Genomic DNA, 22,146 nt, shown 5'->3' with positions numbered 1-22,146 from the left:
AGCGTTTATTGGTGGCGCTGTGTATCTTTTTATAAAATTTGCATAAACTCATGTAGCTTCCAGGTGTACGGTTTTCAAGCGTAATTACAATGTGTTGTATGTAATGAAAATACAAGCTAGTTCCCTTTCGCACCTGTCTTGTATTTTAACTACAAATGTACAAAACATTGACATAATATTATTGAAATTAAACCATGTATTTCACAAATAAAAGCATTAAAATTAGACAAATTCGTACTCCACAGAAACGAAAATATTCTGCCACTTCAACGTTCTCTGTAAAATCATCAAATTATTATTATTTGTTACTTTTTATGTGGATTGACCTTAAGGCTTCATAAAATAGTTTTGAGGCTAAATTCTAAAGTGTGGTAGATTGATTGAAATTTATATTTATACTGGGTAACCTCTTCAGTCAAAGACTGGTCTCCCAGAGAGCCCAGTTGGTGATCAGCGGCTGTGATGTACTAATACACCGGGGTAACCCCCTACTCGTCTCGAAAGATGTACTAGGTTCTTTAAAGTGCACACGAGCTAGATGTGTACACTGGACCTACGGTTTATAGTCCTTATCCGAGAAGACTCGTTCTACCACCAGAACCATGGAGTGAGTGAGCCACGAACCCCTGCCGATGTTATGGCTACGTAATTACGGTTCCACTGTCTTAACCGCTTGGCCACTCAAGTTAGTTGGAGTCGAAATACAAGGCAGGTGTGAAATGTCAAGGTTTATTTTATATACAATACTGTGAATTCATTTTTGGGACTGTGATTACCACTTCTCTGGGGACAGTTTATACAAAATTAATGATTAGCCTAAATAAAAAAGGAGTTGTTTTAACTTCTTAAAAGAATTATTAAAAAGTAGATTATGCTATAAAAGGCTATGTTGTGATTCAATGCTTCAATTCACGCAAATACTAATACTAACATCATAATCAGTAACACCATCTATCTACATAGTTTATTTTTATTTCCATTTCGTGGTAGAGCTTGCATGGCTTCTCATTAAAATGAGGCAACTAAAATATCAATAAAACCCAACATGCAATTGGCGTATCCGATTGGAAACCTTTCTGCTCAACAGAAACATAACATTTTATTTGAATGGTAAATATTAATTAACGTAAGCTTTTTATTCTCTACTAACTAAGCTTAGCAATTGAAATAATGGAAAAACCAATACAGTACTCAATGTTAAAGTACAGAGGGCTGTAGAGGGCGGTTAAAAACAGACAAGCCAAAGATCTCTTTAAAATAAATTTAAAATTGCAATCCTGAAGTATCCAATTAAATACATCAAATGTGAATATGCTTCACAAAGTTTAAAATATTGTGCAATCCCATCATGCCAAAGCAAACTATCATTCCATATAATCTTCAACATATGTGCAGCTCCCAATCGTTGCTGGTGTTATTTCAAGGCCTTTACTGCCCTCTACGTCATACGTCCACTTTGGGTATATGCGTTTGTACAGCGTCATTAGCACAGTGTCCTGTGACTTCATCTGGCCGTCAAATATACATTTCATATGCCCATGAGTTCCTGTAAAAATTAGTAAAATGTTATTATACAACATCAGAAATTATAAAAATTACGAATACGGCACAATCGAAATGTGCCTCAATTTTACTATCATAATTGTGTCACTCACCTAAAGGTTCTTTAATATGACCTCGTCGACCCCATTTTGTCTTCAATTCGATTGGCTTAAACCATAGTATGTCCTCTGCGCAAAAATAAAAATATTATTTATATGGTAAGGTAAGGTTATAAGGGTCAAGACTTATGTAAAGACTTCAGTATAGACATCTCATTACTACTTTTAGTATACAGTAGAGCCTCTATGTGACACCCTTATTAAAGGGATACTTTGTTGGGTCCCGAAGTTCAATATATTTTTTGTATTGATAAATTACAAACCTCTATTAAAGAACATGTAACGGACCACAGCCTGTCTTTTCATAATTTTAAATGGATGACCACTAAGCACCACCTTCTTGACGACGACCCGATCAGGGTTTGCGCTGAGCAACGTTCCTGTAGCAACTAACACATGTGACCCTGCAAAATAAAGAAGATGACTTCATAATTCAAAAGTCAGGAGATATTAATACTAAATTAGAAACACTTTTTTGAGCTGATCCCTCAATGGATTATACCATGCTCATTAGACACAAATGGACCCATCAACTCACCTCCTGGTAATTCCTTGAATACTAGAATATTTGCTGGTGGAAAAACAACTGGTGCATACACACTAGCAACAGTGACTCCTTCAATTGGAAAGAACCGTTCATACTAAACAAAAATTAATCAAAAGATTAAGCAATTAGGAAAGAAGTTGCTTACACCCCAGGGTGGGCCTATATCTGAGTAGGTAATGTACATGCATTAGCTTTGTACATTTATATGTATAATCATTTGGTTATATACACCCTATCCTATAAGTTCTCAGTATGGTACTTAGCAAATCATCAAAACATTTTACCTTTTGTTTGTCACCAACTGTGTGTTGTGAAAAGATTGGACAGGCTGTAAATGACCTGTATCCAGTCTGAAATATTAACCGGTCCTTTGATTTGATTGGCTCTGCATAGCTCTGTTGCCTCTTGAGTGCAAAATGTAACACAGACATCTGAAAAAATAATTTTAAAAAAAATTTGATAGATGATGACAATAAGTAACTGGCAAATGCTCCTAATTAATTAATATGGGTTTTTGTTTTGGAAACTTGTGCACTTGGGCAGATTCAGACATCTGCCTACATATTCAGTGCGAAAATTTGTATTTGATGGTCTGTAAAAAATATCTTTAATACACTATATTAACGCAAATTATTTGCTTACCTTTTGTTCATGTTGTAAAAGCCCAAACAGTACTAGTGGCTTCTCTGCATTATAATCATCTAAAAATTAAATAATATGCTATAAAAATTTAATATACAAAGCCTATATTCTTCTTTACCTCTATATATAATAATAATGTTCAATTTAATATAGTGCATAATTCAGGGCACCTCTAAGCGCTGAGCAATATGGTAGTGATATGATGACATCATGTCTATAAATGGGCACTTTTTTTGTTTGATAGTGTAGACAGAGCTTAACTGTTTGGTTGAATATAAATGCATTGTTTCAATTAATACAGTCTACTAGTACAATGCAATAAACATATAAGGTATAATTATTACTAAAAACACTCTAACCTATAAATGACTTTGGTACATTCACTATATGTATTGTTATATACATCCCAGGTTGTACATCCGTTTCAATCTCCTGTTTCTCAACTTTTTTCTTCGTACGATTAAAATTCTGAAATTGGAATATTCTAGCATAGTCTAGCGGTAAATTCTCCTTGGGATCCCACGGAGAAGACCGGAAGCTTTTAAGACCCCTATACCTATATAAATAAAAAATGATTGAAAAAATATTGAAAAACAAATAAAAAATATGATATAAATAAATATAATGATATAGCTTTACAAATTGTAGTAAATAACTAATAACTAAAATATTCTAAAAATATTTTATATTTCTTTGAATTCCGTCCGCAAAAAACTCGTGTAAAAAAATCCATATACATTCGGGAGACAGCAAAGTGTCCACTTAATAGAGGTTTCCCCTGAATAGGAATATCCAAAGGAGGGTATTCTAATATATATAATAACATAGATCTTTAATTGGTAATCCTCCGCCGCATCCTAATTTCAGTTACCTGGCAAATCTAGTTCTTGCTGTTACGTCTCTAGGTGTATCAACTTCATCTGGAAACATTGCATTCATTCTCTCTTCTCTGTATTTGTTGAGCCTAGCAGAAAACAACCAAAACAATTATGAAAAGTCATTAGGCCTAGGCAAGGGTAATAACCCCAGCAATGGTAGGCCTAGACAAGTGTAAAACGCCTAGGCCTAGACAAGTGCAATAAGCCTAGGCCTAGACAAGTTCAATAACTCCAGGGCCTAGACAAGTGCAACAAGACTAGGCCTAGACATGTATTGTACATCAAGAGTGCGTCTAAACATAAATTCAGAGGAAAGATTGACTTACATTTCTAGGTCTTCTTCTTCATCAAAATGAACTTTATCATAATTATCTTTCTGTCCTCCTGTTATACTGATCTTTAAAGATAAAAAAACACTTCAAATTTACAGTTTATTTCCAGTTTCATTATAACTAAATTTACATATAAATATTCAGTATTCTCTATACAAAAGGCCCTATTCTAACAAGACAGACCACGTCATAAAACAAAATTAAAAACCAGAGATTCTGGGCTAGCTCAAGAGTGTATGGTATTGGCAGGTTTTCTCTGTCTACACTATCAAACTAGTTTGACAAAAAAGTGTGATGTGCCCAAATATTGTAGTGATATGACATGTCCATGTCCATGTCTGGCAAAACCCTCTCTTTGTATGTCGGCAATTCAAAATTCACGTAATCAGTCAAAATACGTCCAAATCGACTGCCCTGGCAGATTACATGTTTTTGCATTTTCGAAATATTTCACTATTTAAGAATACGTCTACCTGATTTAAACTCCCGAAATTTAACTAAAATTATGAAAAAAGAGAGTTTTAAAAACATGTATTTTCCTCAAGCCTAACAATTTATTCACGATCTACGCTAAAATTTTGCGTAAATTCAGTTGAAAGTTGCCGAGCTTTACGACATTTTGATCGCCAGTTCGCTGCACAATATTGAAAGGTCACACATCAAAATAAAGCTCATCCATTTGACATTCCAAATATGGAAGTTTTAGGGCGGAGTTTAAAGAAGGAACCAATGAAAACTTTGATTTACTATGACATAATTTCAGAAAATTCGGTTCTTCGAAGTTTCTGGAACAGCGAACTGCGTGTGTTGCTATGGCGCATCATCGCAATAACAAACGTTATTGGTCAACGCGCTAGATGTTATACTCTCTACGCGCGGAAATAAAAAGTTGTTTACATTTTTGTAAGGTTATTTTTATTTTACACACAGCATGTCGTAAATTGGAATAAAAACGATTTTAATATTCAAAGTAAAGTGTTCTGCAATAGCTGTAGTGTGTATTTGTTTATTTCATAGTAAAATAGACAAGTCAAAAACAATTCACGTCATAAATTCAATTGTATTTTTTACACTTTTTTGGGGTAGGCCCTAGGCCTAATTCTATTAAATATTATGGTTGTAGGCCTACTACTACTGGGCTTAGCTTTATATTATTGTCAATAGTTTTATTTATACATTTTATATATCCAATCGGCTCTTAATTATTTAATTTATTGTCCAGTTGTTTTTTTAAATCATTGGATTCAAGCCCAAACATCACAGCGAATCTTCCACGTTATAAAAAAAAACAAATGTAAATGTCAATACAATGTAAGCTTGCAATTAGCTGTGACACTGCAAGGCGGCCAACTTGTCTAGGCTAACGCTAGCCCCCGTGTTGTTGATGCACCGCTGCAATACACGACCTGATGAACACCCATCTTTCAGGCGATGACGGCGAAAATCTGAATAGGCGCGCCTAGGCCAAGCTTGGTCTGCTTGGTTTTTTGTTGTTGATATCGTAAACACTTCCGAAACCAGTTAACATTAGCTTGGTAGTTATAATGCTGCTTTTCAATAGTGCAAAATAGTTAATTCGAGTGACTAAATAGGTTAAAACGGCGTCTGAAATCAGTCAAATTGACCATAGTGGCCACGCTGCTGCTATATCGCATACACTTCCCTTAGACCAAAATACCGCGTTGCTACGGAGTGAGTTTTCAGCGCGTATCAAAAAGAATTTCATTATTGCAAACTTCAAACGCGATTTTCTCGTAAACTAATTGAATGATTTGTAAGTTTTTAAAATATAATAACTTTTTAAATATTTACTCAATTTTTATGAAATAAACACCATTGCAAAGCTTATGATTCAAATAATCCAAATATATAAAAAAATACAAAATGAATATTTCCTACAAAAGTAGGGTTTTGCCAGATCGGGTCACATATATGGGCACATCACATAAAGTTTGATAGTGTAGACAGAGCTTAATACTTACAGTTTCAAAATCATTTGTATCTGCAATGCTAGCCATGTCACCCTCTTCATCACTGATTTCTCTTGCTTGCAGGTTGTCTTCATCTTGCATTGAGGCATCATCATTTTCACTTTCATCCTCACTCTAAAAGAATCAAAGTAATACTAGTTATTATTAATTTCATAAAATTATTCCAAATTAATTTAAGATACATGGGATTTAGTTCCCTATTGTGTATGCAAGTAATTCTCAGGTGAAACTCTAACCCATAACCTCCAGATCGACCCCCTGGCGTTCATACCTCTAGACCGAGCTTGGGCTGATGGCTAGGGGTTAGATTTGAGCCCCAGTAAGCAGCGGGTACTGCACCAACAGGATTGTAATACATGCCTAATTTCAAACTATGCTCATCTGTTTAAAGGATTTAACCAGCAAGATAATTTAAATATTATATTACTCACGGATTCTTCTTCTTCCTCTTCATTGTCCAGTATCCAGGCCGCCTGATATTCAGACGTTCCTTTGGGAACCTTCCTTAATATTTTCTTTGTCTTGTCTTTCAGGGCAGCTAAAAACAAATAAATTAGAACATGAATTGATGATGATGGTGGTGGCTTAGGAAAAGGTTTGACCAACGATCAGGTTGACCTTGAAGAAGACTGGTCTAGGATTAAACAGACTAATGATTATGTTGACATAGAGCAAGGATAGCCTATAAGGATCAAGAAGGCTGTCCCGGGAGGCAGTACAGGCAGCCTGGCCTAGGATGAGCTAACTAGCCTACAGTAGGTATAAAATAGAAACATATTTTGTTTCATATTTTCAACATGGCATACCTTCAGCATCCGCCATCTCTTCCTCTGTTGGCCATGTTTGCTCTCCTTCCATCGGATCCATCTCTGCCTCGGCTTGCAGTGACTCCTGCTTAGCCGTGTCAACGACCTCCAATACGTTTATGTCTTCGTCCATTGCTTGATCTTTATCTTCATCCTATGATTATGAATAAAGGTCACTTATTAGCATTCTCATACATATTCATACATGCAATACTGATACATACTCATATGTAATACTCATACATATTCATATGCAATACTCATACATATTCATATGCAATACTCATACATATTCATATATGCAATTACTCATACATATTCATATGCAATACTCATACATATTCATATATGCAATTACTCATACATATTCATATATGCAATTACTCATACATATTCATATATGCAATTACTCATACATATTCATATATGCAATACTCATATTCAATACTATTCTAATTATTTCTACTTACAATATTCATTTCATCAGCTTTACTTTTTTTCTTTCTTGGATGCGATTTCAAAGGGCAAGGGTCAGGTGGTGAATCAATCTCTTTCATTTGGAATTCTCCATACCCTGGTATGTGAATTAGACCATTTACAGACAGAGGTCGTCCTCGTAAAAACCCCGACACTTTAAGAGTTCCAAGAAGACACTTGAATGACAAAATAAAATTAAAGAATACAATTATTTTTAAAACAATAATTTTGTTTGACTATTAAATAGTATTTAAATCATGTGAAATGCAAATAAAAAAACTTATATAATGTAGAACACTACGTACCTGTTCAGGGTTAGGTTCAAAGTTCACACTTCGTGCTAGAATATGAGGGCGTGTGTCACGCCACCTGATTGATGACAACTTTTGGTCACCTAGGTGACGCAATAACAATATTGCATCTTGCGCCGAGTCTAACGTGTATATCTTTTCTTTTGGAAACCTTTCCATGAAAGAGAAAATAGATTATAAAATGTATGTCAAACAATTCCTGAAAGATCATGATGAATTATCAAAAATTAAGTGATCAATTTTATTTTTTTTTTACAAACAAACTTGCCTCTTTTCTATAATCTTCTGTAAGTTCTTTTTTGATTCTGATTTCTTTTTGATTGATAAATCTACCATGCCCTTTGTACACCAAGAAAAAATAATATATAATGTTATCAACAACACATTACAACATTCATACAGACAAAACATAAAAGTATTTTTAAAATACATAGTCCTCGCTCTCAATTATATAATTCATATTTATAATCAACTCCTCTGAATACGCCAATTCTCCCAGTGGATCAAATATTATAATTTGTATAGTATCATGAATGAATTTCTAAAATATATAAACGTAACATGTGATGAACATGTGATACTGTATCCTAGAACCTTTCCAAGATACGAAACAAATTAAGATACAGTATCCCTACAGATCTTGACAGTTTGCTGTATTACCATATCTCATAACTGTATATTTTTGCCGTTGTGACAATAAAGTTTTATCGTATTGTATCGTAACCTTACCTGTAACAGAAGTGTGGTAGCTGGCAATCCTTGTGCAAACAGACTGGTTAGGCATAGTTCACCCCATGCGTCCCAGCCTTCGTCCGGTGAGAGCACGGCTACTATTGAGTCGGACGCTTTAGCAGCGTCCAGAATCGATTTGAGGTCCGGAGGAGGAAGAAGTAATGTGAAGCGTTGTTTAAATCTAGGAATACTGTTAAAGAAATGAATATATAAGAAACGATACAGTAAAACTCTCCTTTGGGACGACACATCTATTCAAGGGACACACCTACTATTTCCTGCGAAACAAACATTTAGACTATGGCCAACCCTTATTCAGGGAAAATCCATATTAAGGGGACACTTTGTTGGGTCCCGAAGGTACGGTATTCTCTTAAGCTCTGTCTACACTATCAAACTAGTTTGATAAAAAAAGTGTGACGTGCCCAAATATATATATTCTTAAATATGGTAGTGATATGACATATTTTGTTGTCACATAAAGTTTGATAATGTAGACAGAGCTTTAATAAGTGTCCTACTGTAATTTTATTACAATAAAATAGAAAAAATTACCAAAACTTAGGACAAGTTACACAGAATACCACTCTACCTTATGTCACATGTTAACCCGCTTTCTGATTGGCTGATTATTGCCGATTCGTCACATGACTTCAGTAAGTTTACCACATTGTTTACGTCAGTTTCTTGATGAGCACAGAATACAGTCTTTAAAAGAACATTCAATCATCACTCTTGCATAAAATACAATCATTAATAATGATAATAATGTCACATTTATTTTAATAATCATTTATTATAATGCACTTATCAATTGTATGACCCAATATACTAGCCCCCCCCCCCCCCTCATTTGTCAATGTGCGTCATACCTTATACATCCATTGTATAGTACTATTGTATGTTTTTTAACTGTTGTTATTTTTATTGTAATTTGAACCTTGGAAGGCAAATTTCATTTACTGTGTATTTGACAATAAATTTTAACTTGAACTTGAACTACCATCACACACCTGCATCAAAAAAGGTGACTTACCTTTAGGTGACCATGACAGGTGGGTGTTAAGTGACATACATTGACACACCATTGTTCATTGATGTGACATACCATCTAGGTTTTTTTACAAAACAATAACATTTTGTTTGTAAATGTTGCACCTCTCCCAGGGTTGTATAGTGGGTCATACAATTGACAAGTGCATAAATTCTTTAAGATATTAGGATGAAATGTTTTTGTAGAGGAGACACTGGTTTCTCAACCATTTTCCCGAAATCCCTCTCCCTATTTTTAATTACCACAAGATGGGGTGCACCATATTTCCCTCCAATTTTTCTCTTTCTGTTTATCACATCATCTTTCTTCTTCTGTCGTATTTGGTTTGCCTAAAATAAAAATTTAAAACAAGAAATTAAAGAAGTGTCAGACTTTGGGAATGAGCAAACACCTTCTTTATAATTTGAATTTAAACATACAAAAAAAAATAAAAACAATTTTAAGACAAATTTCAAAGACATTAGTGGTATAAAAATATGGTTAGATTTTTTCAAACAAAATAATGACGCGAATCTACAAACCTGATGTCGTCGCTGGTTTTTGGAAAGGTCCTTACGTAATTTCTTGCTTATTGTTTTAACACTAACTCTACCTGTAATGTAGGTAAAAAAGAAAACCATTTTTCATTGAGAAAAAAAGTGTTTTTTTTATTATATTATTATTAATACTGTGTACTGTATTATGATTTATTTTATTATGAAAAAGTGAAAATGAATTGCAGATATGCTTATGTATTGTAGTAGTAATTTATGTTGTGGATTAATATAATATAAAAAGATATGATAGTTTGTAGATAGTAACTAAATCATACTACATAAAACATCTGATAACATCCTAGATAAGGTAGGCCTACAGTAGGCCTCAGGAAATTGATCTCACTGGCCAGTTTCCTGTTCCAACAACAAGTAAAGTTGGTTTTGACGTCGGGCCTAGCCTAAAAAACTATAACAATTAATACTATTTAGGTAATTCTTTAAAGGTGTACCTTTAGATATGGTCTCTAGTTGTCCTTTACTACGATGTCGACCTGTTTTATGTGTCTTATTTTTCTGTTTTAAAGTTCCTGAACGATGCGTTTCTTGGCCATCAACTGCCATCTTGTACACACACGTGTTTACGTATGTTGTGTGCACTGAGGCGTGTGATGATATGATGAGAATTAATTTTAAGTCTGGCGCCCTCTTTAGTTCGTAGCGCAGACGTCATTTTAAAACTTTTTTTCCAATGAAAATTGAAAAACAAAAATGAGGCGGTAAGTTTAAAATTTAGTTGTTTACTCAATTTATATTTGTGTGTACTGTGAATTTACTTTAAATATCTTTTAGATGCATTTAAGAAAAAAAAAATCCTAGCACTTTTTTTTGTAAGTTCACTCCCAATTTCTTGTTTTGGCACACACGTACACTCCACACACACACACTTAACCTAGCCTCTACTACACTAGGCTAGCCAGGCGGCCTAGAGCTTAGTGGAGATTGGTCTATTCAGAAGTAGTAGGCCTAGCCCTATTAGTAGTAGTAGAGCTAGCTAGCCTGTTATTGTGGGTTGTAGGCTCCCAGCGAAAGTTCTATTACGTCTCGGCAGAAATCATGAATAATTCACGATAAATTATGCCGGGATAAAAAATACATTATTTTATACTGTATTATTTATATGGCCCATGCCCATGGGCACTTTCAGCAGACCTAGGGCCTAGGTCTACATCTCTACTACCAGTCAGTACCGTACCTAGCCTATAGAAGAGTAATTATTCATAAATATAACAAACACAAATAATACTTTTATACAGTATTTAATTTATTTCAGTTAAAAATACCTTGCTTGTACTTTTTTAATAATTGATTTAAAAACATATATTTGTTTATTTTCTATACATGATATCTTTTGCTTTAAAAAAAAACATATATCCAGTACAAACAGTCACTGAATTTAAACAAAAATATTATGAAGGTGATCAAGGTAGGTATTGCTCTTAATTAATCGATGGTCAGTATGAATTAGTTCTTGGCAAACTCAGGTTGGAAAACATGCCCTCCTGTAATTTCAAGGAGACATGAAACAGGCAGTGGCGTAACGTTGAGACCTGAGGCTCCTGGTTTAGGAACCCTCTAAGTGGCCCTCCAACACTGGAGGCCTCTGGCGTTTTTAGCCTTTTTTTAATATTGAATGCCTGTTTTTCCACTATATGCACTGCTCAAGGGCCCCATATGTTCTGGGGCCCCTGGGTTTAGCCAGTGAGCACTCATAGCCGTTACACCACTGGACACAGGTGTATTTACAGTGTATATTAAATTAGAAACATTTATATTAGAATTGTTGGAATGTATCAAACTTCTATAAAGCTTCATTACTATAGTATATTACACAGTATTAGATTATAATACATGTATATGAAAGATCTCATAACCAGCTGCTAGAAAGCATAGAATGTACAAATATGGTGGTCTTGGTAATCTGCATATTGGTGGAATATCATTAACACTTCTAAAACTGTACTTTTTTTCATCAACATTAACTACATTGGAACCTTAAAAAATGTCAGCATAAAATGACTCCAGAACCAGCTAGTTTTCATAAAAAATAACCTTAATTAAAAACAGTTTATAAAAAAAGCATCCATTAAAGAACATTGCGCTATTTTTCATTAAGCCTAATTAGTAATATATAACATTTTAAACATAACTGGAATGTTTTTGTCTCATTATAGTTAAAAAAAAACAAACCTAGAACCAGCTAGTGTTATAAAAACTTTCTTGATGACTGCCTGGATCAATCCAAGCAGTTTCGTCACATTACAATCAATACTATTAAATCAATAATATTAATAATAACTCAACCCTATTTTAAATTTTTGATGTCTCAAAAATCCCAACATCTTCCGATTCATACGGAGGAGGTAAACGATAAGTAGGAGGGTCCATATACGAAGGAGGTGGTCTGTTAAAAGTAGGTTGGGGGGAATAAGCAGGGGGCATAAAAAGAGGTGCCATAGGAATACCCAAGTCTATGTCGTCTTTCTCATAAGCTTCATTTAGGTATGAAGGAGGAGAAGGCCTGCCTTCCAAGGGGTAATTTACAGAAATTGGACTTGCTTGAAAGGGCGATATATCTTTAGGCAAGATTACTGGTTCGGCTGCCTTTGCTTGCTTCTGAAGTTCATTATCAAGAAATATTGGTTTACGGTTACCAACAAACATGTTAGTCTCTTCCGGTAATAGAAATTCCTCTCCATGACGTTTGCGCTTATAACAGAAACAAACACAAATTCCAATCAGTAAAATTATTAAGGCAGAAAGGAGGGCAGGTACAATGATGGGAATTATGTCACCCTCACTGGTGTGTTTTTCCGCAATCACATTCGGAGAATTGGTGGTTTGCGGTTTTGGTAAACATATCCCTGTAAATTCTTTGTCCACTGCAATAACTGAAAACTTTGGATGCATGACAATCGATAGGCCAATGTTTACTGAACCGTTTGCATACGCAAGACGACTATACACATTATATACAGTATCCTTATCGCAAAAATCTTTGGCAATGCTATTGTTTGCATACGCATAAATAACAGATCCCTCTGTTACTGAGGCAACTGTAATCATATCCGTGTTCGGATCACCATAATAATCTGCCAATCGTTGACACACGTTTATAGCGTTATTGACGTAACTTGCAAATCCAAAGTAATTATTGCTAAATGTTATGAAAAATCGGTGGTTATATATAAACGGGTCAGGAAGCACTTCTAAATACAAAGCATCAAACACATTTAAACCATTTGTATCAATTGCATGTAAATTATAAACTATTTTTTGGCCAATTAAATCAAAATCCAACGGCAACCCGTAGATAACCTGATTCTCAGAGTCCAACCTCACCCATGACGATCCCTGTAGAGGTTCATTATCACCTGCAAGTAGTTCAAGCTTAAGATTGCGTGTGTTTCCATCTTCTGCATCGTGAAATGTATCGGCAGGAATATCAAAGTGTAGAATCCGTCCAATTATGATTGAGACATGATTGATGGCGTTAAGAACAACCGGTCCTTGATTGGTGGGTTCTGTAAAAAAAATTTAATTTGTAAACATTGGGTGGATTTAGAATATCTGAGGTCTAATCTCTCAAGTTTTGTTTTTCTTTTTTTGTGTATTGTATCTGTTCTGAGGGTCCCAAATGATCAGCAATTACTGGATGGATCACCCTCATTAAATATGGTTCGAATAAAAATATAAAAAGTCAATTCAAAATATAGTATTAAAACCCTACCCAAGGTGGAGAGCATACACAAAATATAAGGTTCAGGAGCTCACCACAGTGCCTTTGATTTTTTAGTTGGTGCTATATTTACTATTATATGCTGATAAAATCAATAGGACATGACAACAAATACATGCTTATTCTATATTGCACACCAAAGAAACACACATGCATGTTAATGTTCTTATTACCTGGAGTTATGACATACAAACTGGATGAGATTATGGTATTTGAAATGGATGATGACGGTATGATGTCAGAAGATAACACTTGCTGAATTGACGACACAGAAATGCTGGACAATGATCCCATGATAGATGTAGATAGAGTTGGTGTTGGAACCACTGTTGGCAAACTGCTCTCCATAACAGATGACGGGAAATATGATGGTGAGGGTGTCAAGAATGTCGATGATGGCATCAAACTGCTGGATGTGGAAAAGGATGTTGTTGATGTTGATAAGTGGTATGTTGAAATTAGGGGTGTTAATGTTTGGGGTACTGATGATTGGGGTGTTGAAATTAGGGGTGTTAATGTTTGGGGTACTGATGGTTGGGGTGTTAAAGGTTGGGATACTGATGGTTGGGGTGTTGCTGATGATGATGGGGTGGGTTCTGATAATAGCACTGATGATGTGGGAGATACACTTTGTGTTTCGATGTTGATTGAACTAATAAAAAAAGATGTCTCGGATATAGATGGTGACAATTCTGATGATAGTATAGAAAAAGAAGATTTCATGGAATACAATTCAGATGAAGACATGATTTGCTGAGATGATGCAGAAGGTGTCATTGATGGCAGGAGAGATGAGGATGGTTGCAATGAATAGAAGGTTTGTGACAGGCTAGAGCTGAACACTGGAACAGACGCCTCAAAACTTGATGATAGGATAGTTGATACTGAAGACACTAAAATGCTTGATTCTTTTAAAACAGAACTGGTTACAAAGGAATCATCAACAGAGCTACTCATCACAGAAAATAAGTCTGAACTTGTGATTAAAGTTGATGAGTATAAATTTAACTCAGTTGATGACAATGGCTGATGAGTAATGACAGACGATAAGTCTAAAGAAATATCTAGACTAGTAGTTTCAGCAGTTGATACAATTACAGTTGACAAAGAGTCACTCTCCAATTGTGTCAACATTTGAGAGGATTTTTGTGATGTCGATGGCATTACATCTGTTGTTAGTGTTACTGTCGAAACCACCGGAGAAATTGATAGTGAATCAGTAGAAAATGGAACAACAGTGGCCATAGAATCTCTAGCCATGCTTGTTGAAAAGTAGAAACTGAAGGAGCTCTCAACGCTACTAAGATATTGAAATGATGTACTGGAAGAAGTCTCAGAAAAACTTTCAAAAGAACTTCTAGCAAGTGAAGAGCTTAATTCAACAGGTGAAATGGTCATTGTGAAGTATGGCTCAGACAAAGAAGATGTGATAAATGTTGATGAAAATTGATTACTTCTTGCAGTGGATGAAGTTAATTGAGGGACACTGTATGTGGACACGGATTCTGAGAAAAATGATTCCAAAGTGGAAATATGCAATGTTGAAGTCATAATCAAATTTGTTGTTGATAGGAGTACAGATTCTGAAGTAAATAAGGTTGAGTACACTATACTATCTGATGAACTGAATGAAATATAAGATGTTTGATCAGATGTACTAAATGATGATATTAAAGGTTGTGAATCTTGAGATGCAAATATAGTTTGTGTAAACATGGACGGAATAGTCTCAATTGTAAATGTGGACTCGGAAAATATTGATGTGGACGGAAAAGTGAAAGTTCTTGTACTCCCTACATTGGTTGGCGGAACTATGGTAAGACTTGGAGTGGGCATTGGTGTTCCTTCAATGATACCATTCGCCTGCCGTCTGATCCTTGGTTTGAATCTGGGCGCCTCTTTGGTTATATACCAACCAAGTATGGAGTATCCTATGACATTTGTCAAGGTTTTGCTTAAAATATTGTGTTCTAAAATCATTATAAAGTCTTTTATGCGGAATTGATAATTGCAAGCTATGGTCCATGAAATCTCAACATTCTCCTCCATGTGTTTGTCATCCACATCCCCAGCGCCGGCTGCCACAATTGATTTTTTAAGTAGACGAGTGATACTAGTACTTTTACGTGGACTCAAGGTGATATCAACCGGGCTACGAGACACAAATTCTGCAAACCGTAGGGCAACGTCAACTCTTGCTTGCCCACCGAGTTCCTTAAATGTGGAATCGAAGATGATAGTTGCCGAATAGCGAGGTTGGTCTGGTGAACATGATTCAAGTCTGGTCTCATACGTCAACACATCTGATGATTGAAGGTTCAACAACAAGATATCAGTTAATTTATTTCTTGCTCGTTCTGGTAAATGGTCCGACAGTTTATCTGCAGTTAAAGATATGTCCATCATGACATCAATTGTAAAGATATCATTATTTCTAGAGACTTTATTGTTTTCCGATGTGGTTGTTACACTTATGTAGTGGTATCCTATGTCCAGCACAGTAGCTATACCATACAGTGTCAAATTATCAGCATTGAAGTCCAACCAATCAGGGAGAGATTCACATCCTGCTTCTGTTACCTAAAATAAAGGAGGGAAAAAAAAGAAGTGACAGTGAAAATTTCATGATATGGAGATATTCACTACAACGAAAATAAAAGCATTCCCAAACCATATTTAACAATAATATATAGTTAGTATTCAGAGATACAAAATATTGATAATTTTTTTTTTTTTCGCATAGCATATTAAGCCTTGTCTATCAAACTTTATTTGACAAAAAAGTGTGATGTCCACATATATGGTACTGATGTGGCCAAATATCCTAGTGATATGGCATCATCATGTCCATCTACGGGCACGTCACATTTTTTTGTCACATAAAGTTTGATAGTGTAGACAAGGCTTTATAATGTGGTACTACTGTATACTACAACTGTATAGTAACTTTACTCAATACTGATGTGAAGAAAAACAGTCTAATTTAATTGTTGAATAATTTTCTCACCTTCATCTTACTCTTCACACTTGGAATGCGATACACAAATACTTTTCCAACAATTGCTATTTTGTCCTGTACCATTGCTCTACTTTCCTCCGCATCTTCTACCAATCCCCACAATGCATTGCTGTTGATAATCGAGGTACAGAAAACGACTAGTAAAATCTTAAAACTCTGCTTCCTTAAAGGCCGGTGGTAAAAGAATGACGATGCTCCCCATAAACGTGTAATGCATCGCATTTTTTTTAAATGTTTATATAGTTGTTTACTGCTTCAATGGTTTTCTGTTGATAATCTTGTGGTAACATTCCATATTTGGGTTCTTCATGCCTTAATAAAAAAATGAATTCAAACATCATTCATTAGTTAATAAACACCTGATGGTAGATCACAATCAGGGGAAACTCAACTAATGTAAAATAAAATACACAATAATATATCAACCCAGGTTTAATTACTATATAATAATTAGACCTACCTACTCAATAGATATGAAGGCTAGCTAAAATAATATACTACTGTGTAATGCTAATATGACTCGGCCCTGTGAGTCAGAGTGAGTGTGGAGAGACAACATACGATTTCATAGGAAATGGTGGGCATCTGTGTATAAACAGTTACACAAAAGTTCAAACTCCCTACCAACCATGCCAGTACACATTAAGGCCTAAATAGGAAGGCGTACTGTGGCTAAACCAACCAATTCATGTTATTATTATTATCATCAAAATTCGGAGATCCATAATATTCAATACTAATTAGGCGTTAATCCCTCCTAGGCCTAATTGTAGTTTTAAATCAAAAATTTAAATTACACGTCAAACACTATCTAGGCTAAGTATCGGTGGTGTCCAAGGAAATTAATCGGTTAGCGTCCCCTCTAACTAGGCTCCAGTAAATGTTTCTAAAACCAAAATAAATAACATTTCCAATCATTTACATTACCTGTTACAATATTAAAATTAATATTTTTTATGTAACTTAAATTTTATTTAATACTACAGAATTACTATAAAGGTTTATACATGTTTTGATTAGCACCGTAATATTTCATGTTCTGTTATTACTAGTGTTTATCACGTGATAGTGTAACCCACTTTTTTTGAAAAAGGGGAGTGTCTCACATCGCCATGCCGAACCGCAACAAATCGTATTTTAACTACATGGGAGGCGGTGGTGAATGCGGAAGTGAAATGATAGTACTAAAAGTGCGAATTGCATGAGTACGTGGCAATAAGTCCTAAAAATCTAGTACATTCCACCAAAAGAGAAACAACAAAAATTATATAATTATATTATAAATTCCTTATATAATCCATTTAATTGGGTACTTGAGAGGTTTTTTTGCACCATACATCAGTACTGTCTCCAAATGTAACTATTGATATTATTATTTCGAGAATTTTTGTTCTCCATGAATTCAAACACTAGAGGGCGGGTCTAAATTCTCTCTTCAGAGATAATAATTATTCATGTACTCCATCCATAGTGTTAATTGAATCATATATCTGAAAAACAATTTTAATTAATAAAATATCGTAGAAAAATTAATTTTATGAGGTCTGTGAGTTTGTATAGAAATTTTAAATATGGATATCCTACACAGCCGAAAAGGCACAGCCAATATAAAGACTTTAATGTAGAGGGCGGGAGTCTGTTTTTGTGTGAAATAACTTCCTCGCGCTCATGGTACCAACCTCCATTTTCCATTCTACACGTCCTTGTACCATTTACCGGTAGCGAAGGCGGAAGTGCTGGTTAAAGTAAGCCGTACATTTCTTTGATTCTCATAGTTTATTGAACACTTATAAACCTAGCAATTAAAATCATGAGTTGGGATTCATATATTGATAATTTGGTTGCTCAAACTAAGGATGCAAGTGGTACAGCGCATAGTGATAGAGCTTGTATAATTGGTTTGGACGGTGGCGCACCTTGGACAACAGCAGGCCATCCCATGGCGCTTAAACTACAAGGTGCTGAGGGTGCGAACATAGCAAAGTGTTTTAAAAGTAGAGAGTTCAATACGTTCATGACAGGTGGTATATATGTTGAGGGAGAAAAATACCAATTTTTGAGGGAAGAAGACAAAAAAACTGTTTTCGGCAAAAAAAAAGATAAAGGAGCACTTACGATGCAGTGTTCAAAAACTGCCATAGTCATCGGCCACACCGCAGAGGGATGTCAACAAGGAAACACAAATAAAGGTGTAGCAGTTATTGCTGAATATCTAGAATCCCTGGGAATGTAGTCGCATGCAACCTGTACCCGAGAGGAGACCAAAGCATACTAACTAATACTACAGATATCTCGCTTTTTCATTTTGTGAAAATGATTTATCATAATTTTCGAACTTACAAACTGTAGGTGTAGTAGAAGATTAACACTGCAATTTATTTTTAGTCCAAGAACACAAAATATTGATCAATGCTGTAATAATATTGTTTCGGTAACTTGACATAGTTTACTGCATGTCGAATTGTTGGCACTATCTTTCCATAACCAAACCTCTAGCCACTTGAACGGACACAGCAAGCAGAGGAGGAATCTCATCCAGTGTTTCCAGAATTTTTACATTTACCATACTAATAACTTTATAATATATCAATACATAAAAAGTGGCATGACTACTATGGGCCCGACGCTTAATGTTACGTTGATCTGTATAGCCAATGTTAAAATAACATTTTTCCAGATAATTGACACTACAGTTTATGAACCCAAATTCAAGAATCGCAAAATGCGGAACTATTGGACCAAGCAACTTTTCTTATAAACCTCTGGTGATGCTTTTCCCGCCACAGCAGACTTCAGAGATATTCCTGTTTAAAGACATTATCTCAATAAATATAACACTTGCAATGATATGTTGATTCTAAAATGCTTCAATACCAAGCAATATTAGTTGGGTTGATTAATTGAATATACAAGTATTATCTTCTAAATAGTAGTAATAAACGGTCTTCTAATAATTAGTAAATTAATTAATTTGTATTTAATATTTGCTACATTGTCAACTAAGCAGCTTCTGATTACTTACAATTGTGACAAATATTCTAGTTTTTAACATTGTTCTTAATAAAGTAACCATATACAGTATCATCCCCCAAACTGATATGTATTTAGCATTGTTTTGAGTTTTTATATTCTATTTTTAAGAGTATAAAAATCTTAACTGGTTATGCAACGTTGTTTTTAATAGTTTAGTAAAGTAGAATTTTTTCACTAATATAAAATGGGTTTCTTTGACAACATATTCATTTTACTGTGAAAGCTTGTATGTAACTTGATATAATGAATGCATGTTATCTTTTTTATGATGATTATTATAGTATAAACAATTCCACTTTTGATTTTGGCAGAAATAATAAATGACATCCCATATTTATAAAGTTCAAATTTGCTTACTTGACAAACTATTTGTTTTACCCGAGATATTGTTTGTTTTACGGTAAATTACCGTACTTTAAACAAACTTTCCAAATCAACCGACCTTGTGTTTTGGCAGAACAACAATTTTGTTTTACCATTCATTTTGTGTTTGAATCAATTTTTTAACATTTGCAGTTTTCTAATGCATTTACTTCTATTCAATCAACTTCTTCTGAATTTAAATTATACGCATAGGAAGTAAGTCTCCAAAACAAATATTAAGCTATGCGATAACAAAGTGGGATATGCCCATATATGGTCATGATGATGTATTATCACTACCATATTTGGGTTTATCACACATTTTTGTCAATATAGTTTGATCAGGGAGTTGTTATTATAACAACTCCCTGGTTTGATATTGAGTGTAGACCGAACTTTATATATCTTACAATATACATGTCGTAAGAAGACCAACCTAAAACAGGAAAGTACCTCCTGTGCGCATGTGTGACAATAGAACGCATTGTCCAATCTAAGTCGAACTGTCGCGAATTACCTGCGCTGCGTATAATACTATAAGTGAGTGTGAAGAAACCTTAAATGTGACAACTTCAATATTACATTACTGTATATATAATTTGCTAAAAAGGAGCAAACTCCCCAAACGGAAGTGAGTTGACCAATCATAAGTGACAATTCGGTGGTCATCGCGTCGTGATTGGTCAAATTATTGGACCAAGTTATACGAAATGCAGAGTAGTAGTATGGTCTGCAGAGAACGAATGTGAACACGTTGCTGATGTCACCTGGCTTACCCTACGAAATCATTGCTCGGTAGGTTTGAACAAAGTTTACGAAATACAAGGCACATGTTATATCCTGTACCATATTGGTCCTGGGGTACTAAGTAGGCCTTATTCAATTGTTAAGGCAACTATACTGTACTTGTGCAGTCAGCCGGCATCAGGAATGACATGGCATTTACAACGTGAACAATTGAAAGGCATATCTGTTTAAAGGTCAATCACAATGCCCTGGATTATCTTTCTCTTTTTTATGTGTTTTTTATATTCGCATCATTATTTTTATTGGTTATTTTCATTTAAATAGCCTATCTATAGTACTTACTGGTCGTAGTGTTCTAGAGAAATGGAACCAAACAGTGACGTGTGCATCTAAATACCGGAGAGTAGCCTAAGCTTGGTGGTTTCCATTAGCACGCAACAGAAGGGCAGACGTATGCGCACCAAAAGTAATTAGGCCAATCACATTCCAAGCATATACTATATATTTTTTATTTTTTTTTAATTTTATGTCTTTAGGCAATGTGGCCAAGGATTACCAATAGTGAATTAATCACTGTCCTATCAGATAGGTGGTAATCCCCCTGACACAGGGGCTATTGTGTGAACCAGTTCACCGGGGTAACCCCCTACACTTTTCGAATAATGAACTGGGTTCTTTAAAGTACACACAGATTATAACTGTGTACACTGGACCTACGGTTTATAGTCCTTATCTGAGAAGACTTATTCCACCACCAGAACTAGGAGCGAGTCGGCCTCGAACCCTTGCCGATGTTGTTGGCTCTTTAGGTACGGTAAACGGCGCCGAAGTTTCTATTATATTGGGTAACTCGCGTGTGCTGCGCTTACGACCTTGCATCGCTCCCTGATTGGAACCAAACTTTACAGACGACCACACCTCGGCCATGAGTAAAGCTCTGTCTATATAGGCCTACTATCAAACTAGTTTGACAAAGAAAGTGTGATTTGCCCAAATATGGTAGTGATATACTTGAATATGGTAGTGATATATATCATGTCCATATATGGGCACATCACATTTTTTGTCACATAAAGTTTGATGTGTAGTAGAGTAGGCCTATCACATGAAACAAAAAGTGCGTTCTTCAAAAGTCAATTGAGGTGATTAGACCTTTCAAAGTTTCGGTACTATATGACAAATCAATCAACGTAAACATTTATTTTCTTTCTTTCAATCAATTACAATAAAAATAAATGAATAAGGTATTAAAAAAAAGTACGAATTGCAAATAATACATTT

The 22,146-nt window shown here is 34.9% G+C and overlaps 4 protein-coding genes across 4 annotated transcripts in view; 2 read left to right on the top strand and 2 right to left on the bottom strand.

Annotated features, from left to right (window-relative positions):
* Positions 1 to 6,126, top strand: part of LOC140058937 (protein phosphatase 1H-like) — a 49,617-nt gene extending 43,491 nt beyond the window's left edge. Inside the window, exon 9 of the mRNA XM_072104733.1 lies at positions 6,115 to 6,126. The gene's annotated coding sequence lies outside the window, so the exon portion shown is untranslated. The remainder of the gene's footprint in view (positions 1 to 6,114) is intronic.
* LOC140058936 (pre-rRNA-processing protein TSR1 homolog) lies at positions 174 to 10,564 on the bottom strand. The gene is made up of 20 exons (XM_072104731.1): positions 10,417 to 10,564; positions 9,953 to 10,023; positions 9,674 to 9,760; positions 8,970 to 9,085; positions 8,375 to 8,567; positions 7,914 to 7,984; positions 7,640 to 7,796; positions 7,328 to 7,510; positions 6,858 to 7,011; positions 6,483 to 6,589; positions 6,043 to 6,165; positions 4,055 to 4,125; positions 3,722 to 3,814; positions 3,210 to 3,406; positions 2,851 to 2,909; positions 2,493 to 2,639; positions 2,200 to 2,302; positions 1,925 to 2,065; positions 1,656 to 1,730; positions 174 to 1,546 (listed from the first exon to the last, which is right to left on the bottom strand). The coding sequence occupies exons 1-20, from the start codon at positions 10,526 to 10,528 to the stop codon at positions 1,365 to 1,367; spliced, it is 2,442 nt and encodes an 813-aa protein (XP_071960832.1). The 5' UTR covers positions 10,529 to 10,564; the 3' UTR covers positions 174 to 1,364.
* Positions 10,565 to 11,223: 659 nt separating this feature from the next.
* Positions 11,224 to 16,767, bottom strand: LOC140059075 (uncharacterized). Its single transcript, XM_072104902.1, has 3 exons — positions 16,711 to 16,767; positions 13,877 to 16,283; positions 11,224 to 13,488 (listed from the first exon to the last, which is right to left on the bottom strand). Exons 1-3 carry the CDS (start codon positions 16,714 to 16,716, stop codon positions 12,275 to 12,277), a joined length of 3,627 nt encoding a protein of 1,208 aa, XP_071961003.1. The 5' UTR covers positions 16,717 to 16,767; the 3' UTR covers positions 11,224 to 12,274.
* A 1,765-nt stretch (positions 16,768 to 18,532) lies between these two features.
* On the top strand, positions 18,533 to 18,955 carry LOC140058323 (profilin-like). The gene has a single exon (XM_072103887.1). It carries the CDS (start codon positions 18,533 to 18,535, stop codon positions 18,953 to 18,955), a length of 423 nt encoding a protein of 140 aa, XP_071959988.1.
* The last annotated feature ends 3,191 nt before the right edge of the window (positions 18,956 to 22,146 follow it).

This window comes from Antedon mediterranea, chromosome 9 (assembly GCF_964355755.1).
Source record: "Antedon mediterranea chromosome 9, ecAntMedi1.1, whole genome shotgun sequence".
NCBI classification, from domain to species: Eukaryota; Metazoa; Echinodermata; class Crinoidea; order Comatulida; family Antedonidae; genus Antedon; species Antedon mediterranea.
The sequence above is the reverse complement of the archived record's forward strand: the minus strand, read 5'-3'. Positions and strand labels throughout refer to the sequence as shown.